This window comes from Lontra canadensis, unplaced genomic scaffold (genome assembly GCF_010015895.1).
Source record: "Lontra canadensis isolate GAN:19392208 unplaced genomic scaffold, GSC_riverotter_1.0 scaffold37, whole genome shotgun sequence".
Taxonomy (NCBI): domain Eukaryota; kingdom Metazoa; phylum Chordata; class Mammalia; order Carnivora; family Mustelidae; genus Lontra; species Lontra canadensis.
The window spans coordinates 15,772,031-15,798,994 of record NW_022631031.1 but is presented as its reverse complement, the minus strand read 5'-3'; the positions used below and the strand labels follow the sequence as shown (position 1 = coordinate 15,798,994).

The 26,964-nt window shown below is 37.5% G+C and overlaps 1 protein-coding gene across 3 annotated transcripts in view; it reads left to right on the top strand.

Annotated features, from left to right (window-relative positions):
- The window catches only part of TERF1 (telomeric repeat binding factor 1), a 34,047-nt gene extending 17,121 nt beyond the window's left edge, over positions 1-16,926 (top strand). For 2 of the 3 annotated variants that reach the window (XM_032869198.1, XM_032869195.1), the window contains exons 7-10: positions 3,223-3,279; positions 4,849-4,940; positions 11,200-11,306; positions 15,763-16,926. In XM_032869198.1, the coding sequence (XP_032725089.1) occupies positions 3,223-3,279; positions 4,849-4,940; positions 11,200-11,306; positions 15,763-15,939 (433 nt within the window). In that variant the 3' untranslated portion in view covers positions 15,940-16,926. The remainder of the gene's footprint in view (positions 1-3,222; positions 3,280-4,848; positions 4,941-11,199; positions 11,307-15,762) is intronic. The other variant, XM_032869196.1, reaches the window with a different exon arrangement.
- Positions 16,927-26,964: the final 10,038 nt, after the last annotated feature.

Sequence of the window (26,964 nt, the reverse complement as noted above, 5' to 3'; positions counted from 1 at the left end):
TCCTGGGAACAGAGCCCCATGTAGGACTCCTGGCTCAGTGGGGAGTCTGCTTCTCCCTCTGCCTCTTCCCCTGCTTGTGCTCTCTCTCTGTCTCTGTTTCTCTCAAATGAATAAATAAAATCTTAAAAAAAAAGAAAAAAAGATACTGTTCCTACATCTTCAGTAGTAGCCTAACCACTTCATCTGGTGCTGAACTGAAGAAATTGTGATTTGCTTCAGTGCTGGAGGGAAGTGGGCTGTGTCGATCCTACACATAGTAGTCCCCCTTGTCTGTTGGGGGATGCATTCCAAGACCACCCCCCCCGCCCGGTGGAGGCCTGAAACCACAGGGAGTACCAAACTCTATATATACTGTATTTTTAACTATATATACATACCTGTGATAAAGTTTATTTATAAATTAGATACAGTAAGAGATTAACAACAACAGAACAGTATAATGTAATAAAAGTTATGTGATTGTGGTCTCTTCTCTCTCAGAACATCTGAGTTCTGAGACAGTGTGAGGATGTGAGCTGATAAAATGCCTACGTGATAAGATGAAGCAAGAAGAACAATGCAGGCATCATGACCTGGTCATCATGACATAGTGTTAGGCTGATGAGATCGTCAAGAGGAGGATCATCTTCCAGGTGCAGTTGGCCATGGGTAACAGAAACTGGAAAGCAAAACCACAGATAAGGGGGACTACTATATTGAGAGACAAAATCAGTCTCCAAAATTACTTCTTTAGGGATTTTCAAGGGTAATTTTTACCTTTTGTTTTGGCTTTAGAAGCTAACCTTATTGAAGAAGATAAACTCTACCACTATCAAGTTCTTTTCTGTTGAACCTGTGGTCCATTGCCTCTATTCTTCTACCCTTAACCCAAGGCCAGATGTCAAATCCGTGCCGTCTCTGGATGAATGGATTTGGCAGTGGATGTAATATCACTCTTTTTTCTTGGTCCTGTGACTTGAGTTCTGCAGGCTCCTCATCTCAACTACTTAATTAGAGGTGGGGATGGGGGTTCAAGTTGGACGGACATGCATTGCTTATACCTCAGGACTAAGCTTAGTCATTATTGTCTATCCTTGTCCCTACCTATCTGTGATCTGTTCCCTCACTGGTCTTCCCGCAAACTCTATTAAGGTCTTATTATTTTCTAAGATCCATTTTAAGAAGTAGAGGTCATTTTTATTGGCTAAATTATTTCATTCTGTTTAGGAAATCAAAGTTAAATAGTAATAAAGACCAAGTACCTGTGGAGCCTAGCCTTCCAGGCCAGTGTAATACTGCTTTAAAATAAAATTAAAACTTGCTATGATTCATGCAGATAATGAACACATTTCCTATGTGTACTCATGTAGTACTGCTCGCTTATTGCAGATGCCTCTTACACAAGACGCAATTTAATGTGTAAGCAGAACTGTTGATGTTCTCATCTGTCTCTCTGTATCCTGACTCTCCTCACACGTCCAGTTAACTCCCCAAGTGTTGTAAATCCCATCTCTATGCTTCTTTAATATAGTCTTTCTTATTACTTGTATCCTAGGTTATTACTTAGCTTTGTACCATATAAATCCATCTTTGACATGACTTCTAGAATTAGTGTCCCATAAAAATAAACCTATTTAAATCACTTTCCAACTTAATAATCTCTTTTGGCTTTCTTTTTCCTACTAGGTGAGTTGGAGTTTATTGGCATGGCAAGCCTTACAAGGCCCCTTTCTGTTTTTTTTGTTTGTTTGTTTTTCATATACAACCTTATCCCTAAGCTTACCCTTTCCTGCCCACATACATGGTACTTTCTAGCAACACAGAATTTTATCCTGATCCTCAAATATTAAAAGCTTTTTCGTGCCTGTCTCTTGCTTCAATTTTGAATTCCCCTCTTTTTTTGTTGTCTCAAAGCAGCCCCTTACTTGCCATTCAGGGCCTAGCTCAAAGATCCCCTATGTTTTACTGAGCTCTCTGATCAGTTGTCACTTCTGTGCTCCTACAGCATTGAGTCACATTTCTATAAAAGGACTTCTCTTGGATGGTAACATACCTATTTATCTTTTTGTATTTCTTACTAGACTGAGAATCTTTCAAAGTTTCTTAATTAGCTGTGTATCCTTGGTACTTCATTCATTACCTGGTGTATATTAGAATTTGCAATGCACTAGACCCAGAGAATAAAACTAGAGACAAAATGAAGATCAAGAACCAAGCAAATCGGGGCGCCTGGGTGGCTCAGTGGGTTAAGCCTCTGCTTTCAGCTCAGGTCATGATCCCAAGGTCCTGGGATTGAGCCCACATCAGGCTCTCTGCTCAGCGGGAAGCCTGCTTCCCCTCCCCTCTCTCTGCCTGCCTCTCTGCCTACTTGTGATCTCTGTCTGTCAAATAATAAAATTAAAAAAACAAAACAAAACAAAAATCTCAAGACCACCCTGGAGCAAATAGAATCAGGACAAGTAAAGCATCAGATTCACCAGTATCAGGACAAAAATCAGCAGGACACAGGTGAACAAGGGTAGAATCAGAAATGTGATTGTGAAATCAGACAAATAATAGGAAAGATGAAACCTTCATATCAATGGTAAATGAAATAAAAACTTTGATAAAGCTTATAAACTATTTTGAGGCAATAAGAATTATAGACAGGAAACAGGAACTGAGGCAGACATTACATAATTTGTTGTTAAAATGTATAGACTTAAATGCTGAAGAAGTTGAGATGGAAGCCTCATGGAGGGGTGAGTATTGTGCAGGTCCTTGAAGGATAGTTAGGATTTTTACAGTTGGACGAAGAGGAAATGTCATTTTAGGATAGAAGAATAGTTCCAGTGAAGGCACAAAGGTGTAAATGGTTATGCTGTGTTTGTGGAAGCTAAGTTTAACTTGGGGCGGGACTTGTTAAAAAGTTCAGTTGGAGGCTAATGGGGAGGGCAAGAAATTAAACTTAAATCCATGGAAATAAAGAGACATGGGAGAGTTTTTGAAAGAGTGACATGAATGCCTGATTACAACATTAATTCTGCTTAACTTACGTTTGTGAAAGCTTGATTTACTATCTGGTAAGTACATCTGGGCAAAATTATCCATGTTGTAATGGACTCTGTACGTCCTGATGTTACCAGGGTTTCTTTCCAAAGATACTTTGTATAAATTGAAATATGACTTGATTATGTAGTAAGTATTGACCTTGTGAAAAGTTTCTTTTGTTTACATTCTTACATATTTTTTCTTTTTTTAAAGTGTTAGTGACAAACAGTCTGCAACTGACTTCTCAGGGGGTACAGTGTCCTTATTGAGGTGAAGTACATGGACATTTTTCTTTTCTGTCTTTAAGATTTTTGATTGAAGTACTTCATGCAGACCTAGATGTTTTATAATAACTGTCATGTTGATGGTGTAATTTAGAGAATATCGTAGGTGCCTGATTATCTCAACATATATTCAAGACCTTCATGTGTCTTGAAATTCCAAAATATGGAGACCTGCCTCTGGGATCCTGAGTTGTTACACATTGTTTCCACAAGGCCATTATTGGCATACATGTATAGGGAGTGCTTGAACTTAAAGCAGATGTTTAATAAACTCTTACTCTGTCCTAGAAACAAGGTTATGTTGCCAGGGGTTTGGGGGCAGTTACATTTCTGATGAATATCTCAAATTCTAATTTTATGAAATTACTTGAAACACTGTGTTTAATCTACTAGAAATTTGTGACAGACAATATAACGTAGCTCAGAGAACAAAAGGTCTACATCAATGATTTTAGAGATAGAGCAGTTAGGATGCTGAATAGGAACCATAGTGGGAGGTTTTGATTTAGTGTGGGGGAGGAAGTCTTTGGAAATGAGGAATTGAGAGGTCAGGATTATATATGGGTTATCCACAAGAACATGGAAATAACATGATAAAACCATCACTTGAGTGTAGAAAAAGATCCATGAATGATAAAAAGTGTTTGCAAGGGTCTGAATAACTCTGAAGTATGGTAGACATTGATACACATTAGTAGAATGAATCCACAAGGGCTAAGATTTCTTATGGAGGCAGGATCCTGAAAGTGGCGTTTGTTAGGAAATGGAAAGTATAGACACCCACCTCTGGGACCCTGTGTTCAAAGAAGGTAGAAGGCCGGTCTACTTGAGCAAGCCACAGAGAAATATTCTCTGTAAGGGAGATTTTAGGCAAAGCGAAGAGGTAGGAGAACTGGTAAAGAGGTTGAGAATGGCATTCCAGAGAGCACAATAGAAAGTTTTGGGAGGAAGGGAACGGATTAGTAGGTTTCATGCATGGGTACTTAGGTAATGATACAGATTTTAGGTGGTGATAAAATCATTTCCTAAGTTTAGGTGAACTAATTTTTTTCATTTAAACTAACTCCTTTATAAAATTGGAATAATACCAACTTTGCAGGGTTGTCAAAATTTTGCCACACTCTGTTTCCAAACAACCTTCATTTCAAAAACACTCCTTTTGGAAGCTGTGAAGATAAGTGATACCTAAGTGATACCTAGTGATACCTACACATAATGATGTGTAAAGGAATTTTAGAATTTAGGAGAGAATGAAAGTTAATAGCTGATATTCTGGGGATTTTTTTTTTTTTCTTCACCTATCTAATTAGAAGGCCAAAAGAGTCTTGATTTCTAAGTAGCTAAGATGGAGAAAATAAGTGATGGGAGGAGAGGGAAAGTTAGACAACAGAAATTTTAAGAGGCCAAAAGTTAAGATAGAGCACTCAGAGCACCAGAGGAAACAGGCCAAAGTAGAAGAAGGTCCTAAAATAGAGATTAAGACAAGTTAGCTACCTTCTTTCATTACTTTTCTACTCTTTGTGGAACCAATCCCATGCTTTTTTGTTCAATTTAGGTGTCACAAGAAGCTCATTCTATCTAAGTCAAAACACGGAAGCCAACAACAGGATTTTAGAAGGGAAGAAGAAAGAATGGAAATTCTTCAAAGTGAGTACTCATAGTACAGTTTTAGAAGTAGAGAATTGATGTGTCCTTGAAAGTGGTCCAGCCCTTGCCCTCCCTACTACAACACCCAGAGACACTTGAGAAAACCAAAGCACAAAGGATTAAGTGCCATACCTTCTTGGAGTTAGAAAGTTATTACTTAATTTAAAAAGTTAGCTATTCTGATTGCCTAGCTTAGAGTACTTATGCTATGATGGTACACTGCTTTTCTACCTTAACTTTATTCAGCAACTTGAAATATTTACTTAATCTGAAACATACCATTGTTATCATGATAGTTATGTTCTGTAAAGTTACTGTGGTTGGTGAATACTAAACATTACTGGGGAATTACAGGGTTAGATTCCTTTCAGCCTCTTGTCACCAGTTTTGTCAGCTGTTAAATACATACCTTTGTTCAGTGTGTTTCTGTTTAAAGATACTAATATATAATGTTGATTCATTAACCTTGAATTTGTGGTCAAGTAGCAGTGTAACTCATGCCTGGATTAAGCTTTCTAACACATTTTTTTTCTGTTGGGAACATCCTAGTGTTCTTTCACTTAGGAACAGTAGACAGCATCTCCATAATACATCTTGGGGCCATTTTAAACAGCTGTACTACCCCAAAACACAAACTATTGCATTAAGTAGACTCTAAAAAAGACAGTTATTTATAACATTGCTAAAACATGAAGGCAAAGCACTTTGCTTAAGCTTAGCTGGGAGCACACATATCAGGTGAGATAATTTTTTTCTTTTTTGACAGCGATCACAAGTAGGCAGAGAGGCAGGCAGAGAGAGAGGGGGAAGCAGGCTCCCCGCTGAGCAGGGAGACCGATGTGGGGCTCTATCCCAGGACCCTGGGATCATGACCTGAGCCGAAGACAGAGGCTTAACCCACTGAGCCACCCAGGCACCCCCCTTTTTGTTTGCTCTGTTCATGTCCACCAGTGACCACAAAAGCACAATACACGAAACTGTATTGATTTTAGAGGTACAAATTATTAGCAGGGAAGTAAATTCACAAATAAAGAATCCATGAATAATGATGATTGACTGTGGAATCTAGCTACCCTCCTTATTGGATTTAGAATTTATTCTTATAAAAGACATTGCTTGATTTAAAAAACACACAACAATAACCAACAAAAAAAATCCTTAAAAGTAGTCCGTAAGAGCACCTGGGTGGCTCAGATGGTTGGGCATCTGCATTCAGCTTGGATCATGATTCCAGGGTCCGGGAATCTAGCTCCATGTCGGGCTCCCAGCTCAGGGGGGAGTCTGCTTCTGCCTCTGCCTCCCCTTCTTGTGCTCTGTCTCTCTCTCTCTCTCAAATGAATAGATTAAAAAATCTTTTAAAATTGTTTTAAATTACAAATCTTTAAAAAAATATTTATTTATTTGTCACAGAGAGAGAGAGCACGCACAAGCAGAGTGGCAGGCAGAGGCAGAGAGAGAAGCAGGTTCCCTGCTGAGCAAGGAGCCCGATGTGGGACTTGATCCCAGGACCCTGGGATCGTGAACTGAGCCGAAGGCAATGGCTTAACCGACTGAGCCACCCAGGCGTCCCTTAAATTACGATTTGATTGTAAGTTCTCCTTGGTATGTATTCAGTCAGCAAATGTTCACTGAACCTACACTACATTCTAGATACTGTGTGAATGAATGAATGAACAAGTACATGCATGTAAGGATTTTTTTTAAACTTCATCTATCCACACCTAGCAGCTTATGGTCAATATGAAAGTAATAGATGCACCAGCTTGATGCCAGGGACATAGTAGGGCTGCAATAAGTATTAATTGAATACATTCATAAATGACGGCTGGTGACAGGGCTAGTATTAACTAGTATTTGTAAATTAAAGCTCTAAAACATTTACATCCATAGATACTGTCGTCTTCATTTTAAAAATGGTAAAGTTAAACTCAAATAACTGCTTCATGTTGTTATTCCAAAATTGTTCTGCATCTATTAGTACAGAATGGCTAGGAATCATAATTCTAAGCTAAAATAATTTGGGGATTCTGGACTTTTAATTTCATAATACAAAATTCAAAGAAGTAGAAGCATATTTTTTTAGATTCTAAGTAGTTGATTAGTAGTTAAACTCTGAGAACTGTAACCTCATTACAGACTGGTTTGACAGTGACTGTGGATATTGAGCCTAGAAGACCTTGAGTTTTAGTACATTTTTTGACTTTTTGTTAGATGTTAGTAATATATGCGTATACATTTTTTTTTTTTACTTCTAGTTTGCTTAAAAGGTATGCAGTATCCTCTCCATAGAGGATATTAGTTTTGTTTATGCTGAATTTTTTCACATTTGTAAAATTGCCATGTACTTTTAAAAAATCAGATGATTCAGAGAACTTGAAAGAAAGAAAATCAACTAAATTCTTTCTGTGCAGAAAAAACTTACCAGCGTTCAGTGAAATGATGTGTAAACTCATTTAATCTTCCAACAACCTTACAAGTACCTTTTTTTAAAAAAACCATTACGGGTGAAGCCACTATGAAAAGAAATTAAGTAAAATATACTTGGTCACAGAAACAGTGAACCGAACTAGAATTTGCAATTAACCTTGGGGTGCCTGTGTGGCTCAGTCAGTTAAGCGTCTGCCTTCGGCTTAGGTCATGATCTCAAGATCCTGGAATCAAGCCCCATGTTGGGGCTCCCTGCTCAGTGGGGGCCTGTTTCTCCATGTCTGCTACTCCCCCTGCTTGTGCACTCTCTCTCTTTCACTCTCAAATAAATAAATAAAATCTTAAAAAAAAAAAAATTGACTTTTTTTAAATAAGCTCTATGCCCAACGTGGGGCTTGAAGTCACAACCCCAAGATCGAGAGGTTCATGCTCTGCCAACTGAACTGGCCAGGCCAAATCGGACACTGACTGCAGCGCCCATGCTTTTAATTGCTGGACTAGACTATGTCAGTGGAAAAATAGTCAAACAAAAATTCAGAAAAATGTGATTAGATTACATGTTACTTTAAAACACATTAACATTTTGAATTTCATGTAAATGCTATTTCATAGGAAGTATATCAATAATCTGTATGATTCCTCCAAAATGAAGGATATAGAATATGAAATGCTTCGAGAGGGTGAATCAGGTTGCCTCTGTAATCTTAAATTTAAATTTTAGAGTGTTGAAGGACTTTATCTAAAAAGGGTGGTATTAGCCAATAACAACAAAAACTTCTCCCACTAATTCCCAGTTTTTCAATTACTTGAAATTAATAATTGAATTAATTTTTAAATTATTTTGTATGATAAAAGTTTGTAGAATTCTCTTCTCTAACCATAATTTCCAAAGTAGTTTAATCTATTTAAACTGATTTGTTACTGATTACCAATCCTTTGACCATCATGTCCTCATTCTATACCTCTTGTTTTGCTACATTTTTTTAAAAAGATGGGATTATAAGTACTATATTTCTAAATATTTACATCACTGAGAAGCTCTGCCCTTCTTTTTTCTTTTTGGGGTGAGAAAGGGAATTTACTGCCTCGTACTCATAATTTTAGAGGTACATTAGCTAGCGACAGGTGTGGCTGGCTGGATCCAGCTACTCAAGCATTTTTGTCAGACCTGGTTCCTCTGTGTCCCTCAGCTCTACTTTCCTCTGTGATGGCTTCCCTTCCGGGAAGACTCTCTTCAAGTGGCAACCCCTGACAGAATCTCCTGTCATCACTGAAGTGGAAGATGTTCTTTTCTTTTTCTTTTCTTTTTTTTTTTAAATTGAAGTATAGTTGACACACAATGTTGCGTTAGTTGTGTGTGTTTCGTGTAATAATTGGACAGCTCTATGTATTATGTATGCTATGCTTACTCCAACGGTAGATACCATCTGTCTCCATACTTCATTATTACAATAAAAAAAGCCACTGACATAGGGACTATGCTGTACCTTGAGTGTGTACTGTTTTTTGCTTAAAGGGAAATTTAGCTAAACGTAATATTCTTCAGAGATACTTTTCTTAAAACTTTGCAGATACCGATCCATTTTTTGAATTTGTAAGTGCTGCTATGGGCAAGTCTAATGTCAGCCTTTCTTCCTTCTTTGTATATGAGTTGCCTATTATTCATAGATTCCCAGATCTTTTTTAATATGTGCATTTAATGCTATAAACTCCCCTTCAATTACTGCTTTAGTTTCATCCCACAGATTTTAAGATGTTGTTTTTTCATTTAGTCCAAGATATTTTTTTCATTTCCCTTAAGACTTTCTCTTTGACTTCTGGGCTGTTTAGAAGCTGTCTGTTTAATTTCCAAATAATTAAGGGTATTTCAGATATCTTTCTATTAGTGCTTTCCAATTTAATTCTGTTTGGGACTGAGAATATACTTTGTAGGATTCTTTTTTTAATTTAAGATTTGTTTTCTAGTACATGATAGGGTCTGTGTTGGTGAGTGTTAATATGCACTTGAATGTGAATTCTGTTGTAAAATATCAGGTCAAGTAGGTTCATAGTGCTGTTCAGATTTTGTGTGTGCCTGCCTATTTTTGCCTGTTCGTTCCACCAATTACTGAGAGACAATATTAAAACCTGTAATTATGAATTTCGTTGTTAATTATTAATCTGTGCTAATTTAATTTCCTTTTCTGCTTTTTTAGTCTTCTTGCACCTGTTTAAACAATTTTCGTATGAAAATCTCTGTTCGTAACTAGTGTGGTTTCCATTTTCCTGACTGGAGCCTGACCAGCACATAGAGTCTGTTCCTGCAACAATGCCAAATTGTCTAAATTACTGTAGTTTCATAATAACTCAGTATTTGATAGGGAAATTCCCTTCATTTTACTGTTCTTCAGGAATATCTTGACAATTCTTGGTGTTTTAATCTTCCTTGTTGTCAGGGAAAACCTGCTACCACTCCACAGGTGCCAGAAGTAGCCAATACGACTTAATGAGTCGGAGCAGAACAGTTCATTACGGCACAACAAGTAGCATGGTGTCAGCATAATTGTGTTGGATTCTTTATTCCAAGTCTCACAGGCGGTGTGGTGGCCCCAGATAGATGCTGTGCAGGCAGATAGTTTGTACTGTAACTGAGAAACTTGGTGCCAAGGGCCTGCCTCTTTTGGAGTAAGCAGCAAAACAGTATTGCAAACGGGATAGCAAAACAGCCAGTCCCCTCCCCAAGAGAGGGTAGTTACATGGTGGTCAGGCTGTGGTTCCTTTGACCTACTTGGGTGCCTATTTGACTACAAAACTGTTTAGTATCAGGAAACAAATAAACCTTGTACATTCAGCAAAAACTGTAGGGATGCTCAGGGCTGGTGGTGAACTACTCATAACACATATAATTTTAGAATAATGTTAAGTTCTACAAAAAGCCCTGTTGAAATTTTCACTTGAAAGTGCATTTTAACAGTAAGTACTTTTGGAAAGAACAAACACAGTTATTATATATTAGTATTAATTATAGACTTTATATTAATTATGTTGTCTTCCTATGCATGAACAGAAGCACATTACTCTATTTAGATTGTCATATATTTTCTTATAATGTGTAGTGTATATAAATATATATATACACACACATATATGATGGAGGTTTATAATTTACTACATAGAGATCTTGACCACTGCTAGATTTATCCCTAAGAATATTATATATTTTGTTTTGTAAATAATTATATATTTTATATTGTAAATATTATCTTTTTGATTGTTTCAAATATTTTAACTATTGCTAATGAACAAATACTATTGAGCTTTGTTTATTGATCTTCTACCCAGCCATCTAAACTCTTTAATTCTGTTTGTAGATTCTTTAAGATTTTTTATATAAATAATTTTTTTTCAGTTAACAGTTCTCTTTTCAGTTACGTGTACATCTTGTCTTACTAAACTGACTATGACTAAGAAAGAAGACATGAAGGAAGGGCTGTAGTTCTTAACACTAGGTTAAATATTCCTTAAACATTATCTTAAGAAAATTTCAACAATCCTATAAGATAAAATATTATTCCGTTTTTTAACAGATGATGAAAAAGGACAGGTTCTGGGAGGTTGAGATAACTTGTTTAAAGACATAAAAGAATCAGCATTCAATATCCGCTATTTTCAGAAACTGATCTTTGCATTGTACTCTGCTGCTTCCAGATTCAAAGGGGAAAAAATTAAGCAGATAAGAGTTCTTTTTATTTAAAATAACTAAGTACTAGACAGAATTTCATGGTAACCTTTAAAAATATCCCCCTTTTAATTTTAATGTGAAGCAATTTTTGATGATTTTTTCTACTTCTAGGTGAAAGAATGAAAAGACTCAGGAGACAAGCTGCTGAAAATAAGAGACGACATGTTTTGAATAGTCAGCCAGGAACTTCTAAAAAACCACAATCTAGGAAAAAACAGGTATTTATTATATTTAAATAAGACTTAATGGACATTAATTCAATTATTTCAAATTATTTCTGCTCAACCATGGAAGATCTTGAATGTAAAATGTTTCCACTTCACCATCTTTGATTTTGCCATGTTGTATTAATTGGCCAATCCTAATAAGTTCCAAAAAAAAAAAAAAATACTTGTATTTTTAAAACAGCCCTAAGTTCGATATTGATAATGACATTTATTTAGAATTATTGTGATACTATCATAAGGTCTATTTATCAATGTAAAGTGGGACTTAAATCCACATTATAAGCTTTTATATTCATATCTTCCTAATCGGGATCCTATTTATTTATTTATTTATTTATTTTTTTTTTAAAGATTTTATTTATTTATTTGACACAGAGAGAAAGGGAGATCACAAGCAGGCAGAGAGAGGGGGAAGCAGGCTCCCCGCCAAGCAGAGAGCCCATGCGGGGCTTGATCCCAAGACCTTGAGATCATGACCCGAGCCGAAGGCAGGGGCTTAACCCACTGAGCCACCTGGGTGCCCCTGGGGATCCAATTTAAATATGGTCCTTCTGTGCTTTAAAAAAAGAAGAAACCATTTGATAGGGAATTTTTCTATTCAGAAAGTTAAGATGGGTCAATTTTAGGACTCACTGCACGCAGTGCTTATAGTCCTGTGTCATCTGTCCGGTGCCTCAAACCATTGTTTCCTGTATTTTATCTGGTTTTCTAGTTTTTTATAGCAAGTGAATAAATCTAGTCCTTTTTATCACAGCTAGAAGTTGAAGGTGATCTAGTACTTTTCTTATTCTCCTTTATTTAAGATGAGATTTTCTTTTACCCCTTTGAAAAGCTATTTGTAAATAGTTCACGTTGAGACACGGGCTAGGGTCAAATTCCAGGCTACTGGGAATATCTTTTGTCTGAAGTGAACATAGTAAACAGTTCCTACTTCATGAGCTTTTGTATTGTATCAGATATCATCTGTGCACTCTATTAAAGGTAACTCATTCATATTTGAACAAGAAAAACTGTCATATGCATGCAATTTGCATGAACCAAGGACTACTTTTTAAAATTGAACAAAACTGTAGCAGCTTCTTACACAACAGAAATTCTTAACTTGGGGACTATAAAAGTGATATTTTAAGGTTAGTCTAAGTGGCCTCTGAAATGTTCTGTGAAATTGGGTATGTCTTCACTTGTCTGTGAAATGGATCCATAGCTTTTATTATTCTCAAAGATTTATGTGACCCCAAAGATTAATAACCCACTGCTGAAGTACTTTTAATCGGTAAATCCATCTGTCTTTTAAACTCCTCACCCACACAAGGAAAATTTACATCTCCTTTGGTTTTGCATCAGTGACAAGCAGTGAATTGAAATTTGTAGGAGTGGTGACTGATGAGAGAAGTGGCTGGGTTGGTCACCGCAGACTGCCACTGGAGGTTTGTCTAGAGATCAATTAGCCATGCGCACCATGCACTCAAGACAGCCCGGTTGCCAAGATATGGCACCTCAGACAAACTTCTACAAGGGGTTTAATAATGGTCAGTGCCAGTTTTATGGCATTGAGCCGTACACGAGAGTTTTCATCTCAGGTTTGTCTTCTTGAAGCCACCTTGAGTTCTTTTTAATAGTGCATCAGACAACTGAGTTCGAATTTTTTAATTGTAGTGAAATATACATAACAAAATTTACACTTAACTATGTGTATATAGTTCAGTGGCATTAAACACATTCATATTGTTGTGCCATTACCACCGTCCATCCACAGAACACTTTTCAACCTGAAAAACAAAAACTATATCCATTAGGAGCACCTGCGTGGCTCAGTCATTAAGCATCTGCCTTCGGCTCAGGTCATGATCCCAGGGTCCTGGGATCGAGTTCCCCATCGGGCTCCCTGCTTGGCGTCCCTCTCCCGCTCCCACTGCTTGTGTTCCTTCTCTCACTGTGTCTCTCTGTCAAATAAATAAATAAATAAAATCTTTAAAAAAAACAAAAAAACAAAAAAACAAAGCTATACCCATTAAACCCTGACTCCCTATTTGCCCCTCTCCCATGTCTCTGGCAACCACCATTCTACTTTCTGTCTCCAAGTTTGACTGTTTTATGTACTTCTCCTACAAGTGGAATCCTACAATAGTGTCCTTTTGCGTTTGACTTCCTTCACTTAGCGTAATGTCCTCAGGTTTCATCCATGTTACAGTATGTGTCACAATTAACTTGCTTTTTTTTTTTTTTTTTTTTTTTTAAGATTTTATTTATTCATTTGACAGAGAGAGATCACAAGCAGGCAGGGAGGCAGGCAGAGAGAGAGGAGGAAGCAGGCCCTCCGCGGAGCAGAGAGCCCGATGCGGGGCTCGATCCCAGGACCCTGGGATCATGACCTGAGCCGAAGGCAGAGGCTTTAACCCACTGAGCCACCCAGGTGCCCCTTAACTTGCTTTTTAAGGATAAATTATATCACTATATTTATATACCACGTTTTGTTTATCCATCCATCCATCAGCAGATAACTTGGATTGCTTCCAACTTTTGCCTACTAACGCTGTTACCAACATGCGTGTACAGATTTCTCTTCAAGTCCCTGTTTTCAGTTCTTCTGGAATATACCACAAGTAGAATTACCAGATCACATGATAATTTTATTTAATTTTTTTTGAGGAACTACCATTCTGCTTTCCACAGTGGTCACACAGTTTTTCATTCCTTCCCACAGTGCGTAAGAGTTACAATTTCCCCACAGCCTCACCAATACTTAGTATTTTCTGTGGTATTTGTGTTTTTTTTTGTTTTTTTGTTTTTTTGATGATAGATGTAAAAATGGGTGTGAGATAGTGTTTTGTGGTTTTGATTTGCATTTCCCTAATGGTTAGTGATGTTAAGCGTCTCTTCATGTACTTATTGGCCGTTTGTGTATCTTTGGAGAAATGTCTATAAAGTTCTTTGCTCCTTTTTTAACTTTTTTATAGCTTTGTAGTAAAACATAATAACAAAATTTTTCTTAATCCTTCTTAAGTGTATGGTTCAGTGGCATTAAGTGCATTCACATTGTTTATGCAACCAATTTCTGTGACTTTTTCATATTGTGAATCTAAAACTCTGTACCCATTAAACAGTTTCTCATTCTCCCTTCTTCCCATCCTTTGTCATCCTCTATTTTACTTTGTTTCTGTGAGTTTGACTATTCTAGATACCTCATGTAAGCGAAATCCTTACACTATCTTTTCATGACTTGATGAATGGATTATTAAAGAAAATAGGAAATTCAGCTGGGGAAATTAATCCTAGTCTTAACACAGTACATAATCACTCAAAAGTCATTTGCTCCTTAAGCATGTCAGCAGAAGGGGTAGGTTAGTTGGTCACTTATAGCAAAAGCCAACTATCAATAATTTTTTCCTATGTATGGTACTAATTTGATTTTTAAGAAATTTTTAGCCGTTTTCTCCAAAAGAAAACAGTATGTTTTTAATTCATCTTTTTTAGTTGCGTTTTTAAGAATTTGTTTTAGGGAAAATTTGAGGTTTATGGCTGTGTATAGTTTGCCTAACATAGACCTGGGTTTTTACTGGGTTCATTAGTAAAATAGTAAATATTTAAATATTAAAAATTAAAATTAAATATTAAGTATTAAATATTCATAAGTTCTATTTAGAGTTACATGGGAAGTACTAGTACTAAGCAGTACTAGTCTGGGGATGCCTGAGTGGCTCAATCAGTTGAGCGTCTGACTCTTGGTTTTGGCTCAGGTCTCAGGGTTGTGGGATTCAGCTGAGTCCTGGGTTGGGCTCCCTCCTCAGCGGGGAGTCTGCTTCTCTGCCTCTGCCTCTTTTTGTGAGCATGTACTCTCTGTCCCTCTCTCTCTCTTTCTCTTTCTTTCCAGAATTAATAAATCTTTTTTTAAAAGGGCGAGGGGAGAATAGCAGTTTGATAACAATTGTAGGAAAGCATCGCAAGAGACAATGTAGGCTTAAAGTCCGATGAATTGGGTTGTATTAGCTCTGTCACTGTAGCTGTCTGATTCTGGAGCAGCTGAGCTATTCTGTACTTACGCGAAATGAACAGTAATAGTAAGGACCCTGAGAAATCTTATAAACATAAGCTCTTGCAGAAATCTAAGAAATACGTATGCAAGTTCTTTCATCCTTAAGAAACTAATATTATTTTGATTAAAAACAGTTGGATTGGGGCACCTGGGTGTGTCAGTCGGTTAGATGTCTGCGTTTGGTTCGGGTCATGATTGCAGGGTCCTAGGATCGAGCCCAGCATTGGCCTCCCTCCTCAGCAGGAATCTGCTTCTCCCTCGCCCTCTGCCTGCCACTCACCCTGCTTGTGCTCACTCTCTCAGTCAAATAAATAAATAAAATGTTTTTTAAAAAAAAAAAAAAGTTGGATTTATAATAAGTATGTTTTTTAAAGAATTGTTTCTGTGAATAACTGTTCTGCATTTTATCAAAAGGCATGGCTTTGGGAAGAAGACAAGAATCTGAGATCCGGTGTGAGGAAATACGGAGAGGGAAACTGGTCTAAAATATTATTACATTATAAGTTCAACAATCGAACAGGCGTGATGTTGAAAGACAGATGGAGGACTATGAAGAAGCTAAAACTGATTTGCTCAGACAGTGAAGACTAAATGTGTTTGTAAAAGCTTGATAAAAGGACAGTTAAATATTTTGGTCACTGCCTTTTGTTTGAAAGTCGGTGGTCATTGATGTATCTTAAATTTTTTGTCTAAAGCATTACAGTATCATTATAGTATCACTTTGACTAATACAAAGACTTATGCTATAAGAGTAAGGTGATATGCCATCATTGCATTCTTTAAGAATCTTTTTCCTTTGATAAAATATAAATTTGTTGAAACCTGGTGCTTTCAGTAACCCTATCCTCAAATCCTATTCCGATTAAAAGAAAGTTGAAAAAATATATTTATTCCCATTAATCTATTCTGTGTTTGTAGGCTGACTTCAACTTTGTAACACACATTCAAGTGAAGTTTCTCTACAACTTGATTTAGGGCCTTAATATATTAGTTACTAATACATTTGTATATAGAATGATGCCTGTACAAAAGTAATCCATGAGTTGTAACATACTTAAATTTTCCTTTCACTTGTTTCATATAGAGGAGGTAACTTAAAAATAGTAATACCCATAGGAGGAAAAGGTTTGTACTATTATCAAGAACAGCTTCATGTCTCATTAGGTACATTTAACTTTGTTCCAGTGTTAAAACTTAGATAAACATGGTTTTAAATCTGCTTTTAACCTGGTGTCATAAATGCCAGTTTCATTGACCTTTTTTTCCCCTGTATTTTCATTTAATACATCAGTATTGGGCCTAAGTGGTATTCTGTAAATGCTTAAATTAGTATTACCCATGATCATTTTAATGTCTGTGGTAATTGCTAAATAAACAAGGTCATCCATAATATACTGAACAATTTTGAGTTTTCACAGCATTTTATTCTTCAGAGAATTTAGTCACAAGTGAAGAATTAGTGTTTCGAGTTACATGTGTTTTATTTAATGAGTGGAAATACTGAACTACTGGTGTACACAGTTAAATGGTAGTTTTTAATAATTTAAATTTCATTTCTTATTAAAGTTGCATACATTACTTTCCTATTGTTCCTGAAGTTATGTCTTTATGCATATAGTAAACAGAAATGTGGATAATTACTGTATGCTTCCTGATTCCATCTATCCCATTACCACTAGTTACTGTCAGTGTTTATTACAGACATGTTGATGGTAGTGCCAAAGTTAGCGACATGAGCCAAAATGGACCCCTAAGTAAACCTCATTCCAGACATACCATAAATCATCAAATCCTACGTTTCCACTAAATGTGAGATGCTCAATTATTTTATGTGCTCCTAAAAAAGATCAGAGTAATTACACTGTAGTATGGTGCTTTCTTGAGAATTTTATTTTAGTTCTTGGAAGAGCTATTTTAGATTTATTTAAAGATAAATTTCTATCACATAATTTATGGATGCATAAAAAGGAGAAGCAAAATAAGTTCAATAATGTGTTTCTAAAACTATCTCCTATTAAGTCTGAAATCTTCTGAATTTTTTAATCAAAATTTTTGAGATAGTTACAGATTCATATGCAGTTGCTAAGAAATGATGCAGAGAGATTCCTTATACTTTTTTTCCTCTGGTTTTTCCATAAAACTACAGCATATTGCCATCATAATATTGATACAATTCAGTGTTATGCACATTTTCCTAGTTTTACTTGTATGGTAGGTGTGTATTTAGTTCTAAATAATTTATCACTTTTGTAGGTTCACATATTCGCCACCATAGCAAGACCCTGAGCAGCTCCCAACACCTCAAGGATCCCTCCTATTGCTGCTCCTCTCCCTCTTGCATCATTCCTCCAACCCTGGCAGGCACTCATCTGTCCTCCATTTCTAAAATGTCATCTTTTTAAAACTGTGACAGTGACATCACCAAAAATGGTGGGGTGGGGAGCTCCCAAGGCTTTTCCCTTGACTCAGACAACTATTAAACTTACAAAAACTGTTAAAAATCTAATTTTTGAAATTCTGGGATATAATCAAAACCTAAAACAACTGGAGCAATGCCTAATAAAGAGACACTAAGTTTTTTAAGAAATTCTTGGTATGGCTTGATGGTGCCAAAGGGGACACTTTGTTCTCACCTTGTTTTGACCTGTTTGGCATTTCCCTGAGGGTTAAATTCAGATATTGCCTTGGTTTTCACCCTCTGAGCTCTCCGGCTTCAAAAACCTATGACCTAGGGGCGCCTGAGTGGCTCAGTGGGTTAAGCCTCTACCTTCAGCTCAGGTCATCATCTTGGGGTCCTGGGATCGAGCCCCACATTGGGCTCTCTGCTCAGTGGGGAGCCTGCTTCCTCCCCTCTCTCTGCCTGCCTCTCTGCCTACTTGTGATCTCTGTCAAATAAATAAATAAAATCTTGAAAAAAATTTAACAACAAACAAACCCCCTACTACAGCTGCCTAGTGTCAGAGGTGCCACACAAACCTGAAGTCTGCAGAGGAAGGTACATGAGGGTGGTGAGGGATGGGGGCAGTTAAGGGACTTTGAAGCACTGGAGTAAATCAGGGAATCTGGAAGGCAGCCGGATGCCCAGGACTGCACAGTCTCTGAAAAGACTTGGGAGGACCCTAGGTCTCTACCTCTGATCTTTGAGCTTTGTATGTACAGGAAGTGAAGGATAAGGCAGAATTGTAAGTGATCCGGCTTCCTGTTGAATGAGCCCCAGCTCGTCTGTTAAGGCCAGGAGAATATCTTGATTTTCTTTTTGACTTGAGACACTTAAGGAAATTAAATGAAATAACTGTTTGGCCTTTTTCCTTTGAATTCATGAGTGTAGCTATAGTTTGTTAATGTATATAGTAATATCTGATTATACTGTTTATTACATTGTTGAGCATTTGAGTTGTGGAAATAAAAACTCAGAAGTGAGAACAAGACAGGCTGTTCACTGAGCTTGCTGTAGCAAGGGAGTCAGCCACGACTACCTGGGATGTGCGGAGATGCAGGCAGAAGTTTGTAATGGGAAGGCTTTCAGGTGACAAAGTTGCAGGCATGCTCTGGTGGGAGGTCGTTGGCATGAGGAAGCTGGAGCAGCAGGCATCTTATGTGATTGTTTGGGGGAAAATATTTGGCTTTCTCTGCTTGGTCCTGAGTTTGCACAAAAAAATCAGGATGTTGGCAGTCACCAACCGAGTCTCCACCATTCTGAGTGGTTGCTGCAGGGTTCCATTTGGCGACCTAAACTTGTTGCCACAAAGGTTGTGGGTCAGAGTTTGTTGTCATATAAGGTCTCCCCATTGTCCATTTTCATATTCCGTCTCCGAGTTGTTTCAGTTTATTGCTGCAAGGCTTTTCCAAATTACATGAAGTCTTATATTAGGAATAATATTAACTCTTAAATAAATGGAAAGGCTAGGTATGATACTTAATCCCCTAAAGCAACCATTTTAAAGAACACATATCTACCAACAGATAAATTAAAAAAAGAATTTTTTTTTTAAGATTTTATTTATTTATTTGACAGAGATCACAAGTAGGCAGAGAGGCAGGCAGAGAGAGAGGAGGAAGCAGGCTCTCTGCCGGGCAGAGAGCCCGATGCTGGGCTCGATCCCAGGACCCTGGGATCATGACCTGAACCGAAGGCAGAGGCTTTAACCCACTGAGCCATCCAGGCGCCCCTAAAAATAGAATATTAAAAATTATTCGGATAATCCAAAAGAAAGTGAAAGGGGAAACAGGAAGCAAAAACAAACCACAGGGACAAATAAAAATTGGTACACTGGAATCCAACCACATCAATAATTATATTAAATGTCAGTGGTCTGAGCCAGGGGTTGGCAAGCTTTCCATATAAAGGGCCAGAAAAAATATTTTAGGCTTTGTGGGTAGAACAGTGTGTCGAGTCTGCTTGGAATTAGCCATACACGTAGATAATAAATGAGTGGCTGTGGCTGTGTTCCAATAAACTTACATTTACAAAACAAGCAGCAAGATTTAGCTTGCAGGCTATAGTTTGCTGGCCCTGGCCTTTGAATTCTTAAATTTTGTTTTCCTTAAAATATGTAGGACTTTGGGGCGCCTGGGTGGCTCAGTGGGTTAAGCCTCTGCCTTGGGCTCAGATTGTGATCCCAGGGTCCTGGGATTGAGCCCTGCATCAGGCTCTCTACTCGGCGGGGAGCCTGCTTCCCCCTCTCTCTCTGCCTGCCTCTCTGCCTACTTGTGATCTCTGTCTGTCAAATAAATAAATAAAATCTTTGAAAAATAAATAAATACGTAGGAGTTTGTTCTGGTAACAGTTACTTCTGAAACTGGGAATGTCTTTCAGTTCCCATTTTTTTCTTCCAGGTTTGGCAATTTCCAAGTTTGGAACCACTTTTAAAGTAAATCAACAGCGTAGGGTTTCTGAAGACCAGCCTGGTGATGAGAATTTGGCGTGCAGATTCACAAGACAGCAGACTGTGGTGACAGCCTTAATTAGGCCAAGGTAATGTGCTCCACAGTTCCTTAGAGAAAAGGGGACCGTTTTTTATTTACCTCCAGTTCAGTCTTCCTCTAAGAATAGAGTCTTTTGGCATCCTTGTTTAATCATACCCCACTTTGATCTGGTCTTGGGCTTTGCATTCTGCCTCCATAGCTGAGGAAGAGAAAATGATAAAGGAAGTACTGTAAACGGGCACCCCTTGCCTCTGCTGAGTGGTGGAGCACAGTCTGCTGGAGGTGAAGAGACTGGCAGGGGCTACAGGTGGTGCCGGTCTGGAAAAGCAGCCCACCCACCATTCCTGGGTGGTGTGGGGACAATGGAGAGGGGGCCGGAGGGTGCGGCTGGAGCTCATCCACACGACTCCCACACTATGTAACTATGGAAGGGAATGGGCTTGCTGTCACCATCACTGGAGTCACTCCAGCGCCCTCTCTTGATAAAGCTTAACTGTTAGGTCAAGAGATGTGTGTGCAGTTCTAGCTCCAGGATCACAAAGCAGGGCACAGAAGGGTTTGCAGCTGAGAGCCAAAAAATTGCTTGTTTTTTGTTTTGTTTTACTTACCGTTCCCCACCACGTAACACCTTCATATGTCAAAATACTTTAATATGAAAGTAAGCCTTCATTTAAACCTAACCTGTGTTGAGAGAGCAAAAATAAAAAGACAATTTGACATAAGGAATGTGATGGTTTATATAATCTACACCTCTCAAAGGAAAAGAATCCTTTTTCAGTGTCTTTGTTTTTTACAAGAAAATTATTTAAAGAAAAGAATGTTTTCCCTTTCCACTTGAGTCCTTGAAGAGCTCACATCTGTCTTTGTCTTTATAAGTCTGTGAGCACTTTGGTTTGCATGAATTATAACTCTTGCAAAACCCTGATGAGGAGGCAGAACAGTATTAATAATTACAAGTCACAGATGAGGAATCAAGCTTATTTTTTTCTGACTTGCATTGGCAGAATCACATTGGTAAGTGACACAACTTTTATTTTTTCTTTATCAGAAAAAAGGGCAGAATTATCTTCCCTCTTTAGTCCAGGAATGTTGATGTCTCTCATAAAAAAGCCCAGCTCAGTATTCTCAATTCCAGTGGAACATGGCAGCTGCAGCAGCAAGTAAAATATACAAGAATTCCTCAAAATACACCTGTAATTGAAGCGTATTTTTCACTGTCAAGTATTTTTATTTTATGATTTCAGAGATGCTTTTCTAAGTCTCTAATTATAAGGCTTTCTACCACTACCAAGTGGTTAAAAACAACAGTAACAACTTTGATGAGTTGCTATCCAAATGAATCTTACAATGAGCCCTTTTGCTTATGCTTCTGTATCTTGATTCCTTTGACGTGGCTGTTGCTATCACCATTACTCCCCGGATAGGACACAGGAGACATTTAACTCCCCTCCTGTGCCCCTTCCCTAAACTCAGCACTTCGTTCTTCCCAGCCCTCCTATCACCATTGCATTGCTAAGAGGTTCTGTTTGTTTGGATTGGTTTGGTTCATTTTTAGCATTCAATCTAATAGTGAAATATTTTGTGCTTTGGATATGGAGTCATTCAAAAAATCAGAAGCCAATAAGCCTGTATTATGACTATACCTATATTATTCACATTAGATCTTCAAAATGTGACTAACTCAAAAAATGTAATCTTGTATCATGAATTCTTGCAACTCAAAGAAGTGTCAAGGTAAATTGTGTACTCTCTGTCTCTCTCTCTCATTGTGTCCTCCTATCCATTCCCCCTACCCTAGTAGCTCCAAACCATGCCACATTTTAACCATACTTTCGTTTTCAGTTTTTTCTTGGAATTTTTATTGCCGTTTTTACTAAAGTAATCCATGTTCACAGTTTTAAAAGTAAAATTGTTCTACGTGGCTAAAATGGAAAACATTTCTGGGGCACCTGGGTGACTCAGTGGGTTTAAGCCTCTGCCTTCAGCTCAGGTCATGATCCCAGGATCCTGGGATCGCACCCCCGCATCGGGCTCTCTGCTCAGCAGGGAGCCTGCTTCCTCCTCTCTCTGTCTGCTTCTCTGCCTACTTGTGATCTCTGTCTGTAAGGTAAATAAATAAAATCTTAAAAAATTAAAATAAAATAAAATAAAATAAAATAAAATAAAATAAAATAAAATGGAAAACATTTCTTCCCTTCCACTGCCTTTCAGTTCTCCCTAAAGGTGATCATTTTGAACTCTTTCAACTCTTCTCAAGTATTGATTTTTTATATTTAATAAAAATATGCTCACACTGCTGTTTATTTTCTAGTTTGAGGTATTAAGATTATTGAACCCCACCCCCCCACCCCCCACTATATAGGTAGAGGTTTTAGGTCTCTTGCATGCTTTTCCCCCAAGCCCCGGCAAACACACACATTGTACCATGCATATACTTCTCCTCCCCAGTTCTTCCAGAGTACTTATATCCATTTTTGGTTAATTCAGTAATCAGTGTTTGTATTATTATAGTTTCCTGTTATTTACACCCGAGCTGTGTGTACCCATCATTTACCATCTCCAAATTCTCTGACCCAACTGTGAAAAATCTCTGAATACACTGAAATATGTCAGATACTCTGTCGATTTGTGTCTGGCTGCCCTCCAGGCCTGCTGTACAGCTGTCGAGCTCACATGTCCCTTTAGCTTTGCCCTGGGGATCCCAGTCATCTCTCCTGCATTGGATTTCGTACTTCCTGGACCCTCTCCTGGTTCATGCTCTCATTTAAGTAGAGCCTCTCTTCCTGTACCTTCTCAAGAAACATATAGAATGAAAAACTATTATATCTTGCAGGTTTGACAATATTCTTATTCTATCCTTGTATTTGACTAATAATTTTATTGGATAAAATTTTTATAGGATTTTAATTTGGAAGATATTTCCTCTCAGAATTTCAAAGGCATTGCTTTCTTGTCTTTAGGGTCAAATGTTGCTTCAGGAGGTCTGCTAACCATTGTGGTTACTGATCCTTTGTGTGTGACCTACATTTTTCTCTCTGGAAGCTTTTGGATTCTTTTATGAATCCAATGATCTAGAATTTCATGGCAATGTACTTTAATGAGAATCTTTTTTCTTTTTATTTAAACTAATGAGACAGGCACTCCGTAGCCTTGGCAATGTATATACTAATTTCTAGAAAATACTGTGTTATTCTTGAGTAATCTCCCTCCCAGTTTCTTTGTACTCTCTTTCTAGAACTCCCATTATCCAGATGCTGGATCTCTTTGATCTAATTTTTTTATCTTTTGTCTCCTAATTGCTGTGTTTAATGTGTTTACTTTCTGGGGAAAATGTTGCTTAACTTCCAAATGTTACACCATTTATATATCTATTATCAATCTTTGTAATATTCAAGAGGTTTTAATTCTCTTTTTTTAAGTTTTAATGTTTCCTTCTCTGGGCATCCTGTTCTTACTTCATGACTGATATTATTTCATCTCTTTTGATCCTGGCATTTTTTACTGCCCCTAAATTTTGTTATATGGCTTTTTTTTTTTCTATTTAATTTTGGTTTTTGTGTTTGTTAGTGGTTTTCCTCAAATGTCTTCTTGTCCTGGGCTGTTTATTTACATTTATGAGGGAGAATGAAAAAGTTGACAGGAAGCTCTGTAAGCACTGATGGGTGCTCCCATGTCACGATTAAGGCGTCCTGTATAGCGATGGGACAGGAACTTGGCTGTTGTAGCTGTCACTACCTGCAGTCGTTTCTCTTAGATGATCGATTTCCTCAGAGGGGAATGCAACTGCTGTAAGCGGATGGGAGTGGGAGTGCAGGAGGGGAGTGTACACCCCTGGTTGCAGTATTCTCAGAGCACGTGGAGGAGAGACCCGGGGGTCACCATTCAGGATGGAGACTTACTCAGTTTCCGTTCTCATTTGCTGTCTCTGGCGTTTCCAATCTGGAGTCCCTCCCAAGAGTAGACCTGTCAGGCTGTTGCCTGGCTGCAGAGAATTTAAGACTGTTTCTTATACCAACTGTCAACCTTTCCATTAAAAGAACTATCTGGAACCTTTCCAAGGTGCTGTAAATTACCTTGCTCGTCCAGATTCACTCCAGTAGGCATTTGGCTTCTCCTCTCGTCTTAGCCATCTGCTTTTCTGGTCCCGAAGTCTGGTGACCATCCCTTTCCTGCTATCTTTGTCTCTCTCGATTCTCTTATCGTCAATTTATTTTTTTTTTTTTGGCCTTTAAAAAAAAATATTCTTTAAGTTTATTAGGAATTGGGAGGCAAAAGCATGTTCAACCTGCTATGTCTAAATGAAAACAAACAAACAAACAAACAAAAAAAAACCCCCAAAATCCTATTTAGGACCTTCATAAGGCTTCTGGGTCCTTGTGCCTCTGAAAGTCTGTTTCTTGCATTCACACTTTATTAGTAGTTTGGCTGACAGAGAATTCTAGCTTCAAAATTATTTTCCCTCAGTGCTTGGAGGCCTTATTCCATTAGACCTCAAGCATCCAAGGACACTGATGAGAACAATGCTGACTTCCCATGAAAATTCTTGTTCCTTTGTAGGTAATCTGTGTTTTCTCTTTCTGGAAGGTTTCATAGTCTTCTTTATCCTTGATTTTAAATTTCACAAATTTGTCCCTAGTGGTAGGATGTTTAAAATCCATCTTGTTTGTTGCTCAGTGGGACCTCTCCACCCCAGGAAGAATGGCTCTCACCTCTGTTTCCACCTTCTTGTCTGCATGTTTTAAAGAGTATACTCTTTCCATTTTGGTTTATCCATCAGGAGAAGCCAATTTACTTGCAATCATCAAAAAAATTCCTCAAAATCTCTGATTTGGGACTGATTCCTGCCACCACCAACTCTGCCCTCCTCATCTGTGTTACGGACTTCTCTGCTGTGAATCCTGCAATCTTAGTGGGATTTAGAGGAGGAGAGAGAGTAAATGTGTATCCACTTGTCACTAGCTTAGAGGGTTCACCTGTCTTTCAATATTCCCACCACTAGATTGTATGTCCAGGTCTTTATTTTCTAAGTCAACTTGAGTTATTTATATGAATATTCACTCGAATATTCTTAGAGAATAGAACCAGTTTTATTTTGTATCATGTTTACGCATAACCAGGAAAGATGGCTACATTATTGCTGTTGATATTTATGGTTAATTACAGCATTCTCAAAAACATCCCAAGAAAGATCCTAAAAAGAGAATGGTGTGGTTATTATTTACCCTGACCCTTTTCCTTTTTTTGTCCCCCCCCATCTCTTTATCATTCTCCCCTTCTAAGTGATCACCATCCCTAATTCCTTTCTTCATCTTTTCCTGGTTTTGTGTGTGTGTGTGCATGTGTGTGTGTGTATGTGTATATGCACATTTATGTGTATATATGTAGACATGTGTATACATATATGTATTGTGTATTAAATATATGTGTGTATAATTTTTATTAAATACATATATATTATAATTTGGGGGGCATATTTATTTTTGTTCAAATTACCACATACACTTTTGAAAAATCAACCTATTAAGTAATTCTAGGATCCACATATCACTGTAGAGCGCCTGTGGCCGGGACCCCAGCCCTTTGGTACTCAATGAGAAAGAATACTGAAGGGGTCTTAAATACTTTGATCTTTAACCTTGAAAATAAAACTTTTGGTTCTTCCTTAATCACTTAGACTACAATTTTCAGTTTTGAACTGTTTCCTTGGACTCTGCTAGAACTAATAACAAGCTTTTCAAAAACAGTAATAGTTAAGTCTTCTAGCCTATGAAGTTGTTCCCAAGAATAGAAATAACAAAAATGTGAAAGTAATAAATGGCCAGCACTAAAAACTAAATACATAAGGTGAAAAATGATTTTATACAACTCAAATATGTTAATCATGATATAACACAGCCTGGAACTATAAATACAGCATAGCTTTGTGGCTGATAGTCTCCATATGTATGCCTGTCAATTCTGAGGGACTTTTAAAATTTTGGTTTTGGTGAAATTTTGACCAGTCCAGAAAATATGGGTATTTTCTAGTCAAATAAGTAAAGACCTCTTACAAATGTGAACAGAGAGTTTATTAATTGGTATAAAAGTTTTATGCAACATTAAAATTATCTGCAAAAATCTTGCTTTACAAATGTTAGAAATGGTCTTAAAATGTTAATACTGAACTTAGAGTTTAAGGTCCTAACCTCAAGGAGACTCAAATTTTTTATTACTCATCTCTGAAGAATTTACCATGAAAACAGCTCTGACAGCTAAATGAATATATCGTGAGAAATACTGCTGCTCTCAGCATTAAATATTAGGGACTTTTTCAGGCCTATTAAGTTTGCTATTGTCATTCTTGTCATTACATGGAAATACCAAGAAATATGTATTTTAGTAAATCATTTGTTAGTGAATAATACTTTATACAATGAACCTGAAGGAGTTTAAATTTTAAACAGCAGTTCTCCAAAGAAAATGTCCTAAATTTAAAATTTGTTTCAGAATTGAAAAGGGCTTGGCTTTTTATAGCCAGGCTTTTCATCGAAGCTGAATCCCAGATGAGAAACTGAGAGCGGGCTCTGTGGCTGACCCGCAGAGTAACCCATCCGTAAGCCACTTTGTCTCTGGCTCACTGGTTTTCCAATCATAAAATAGAGGACGAATACTTCTGTGTGTGTGTGTGTGTGTGTGTGTGTGTGTTCATCA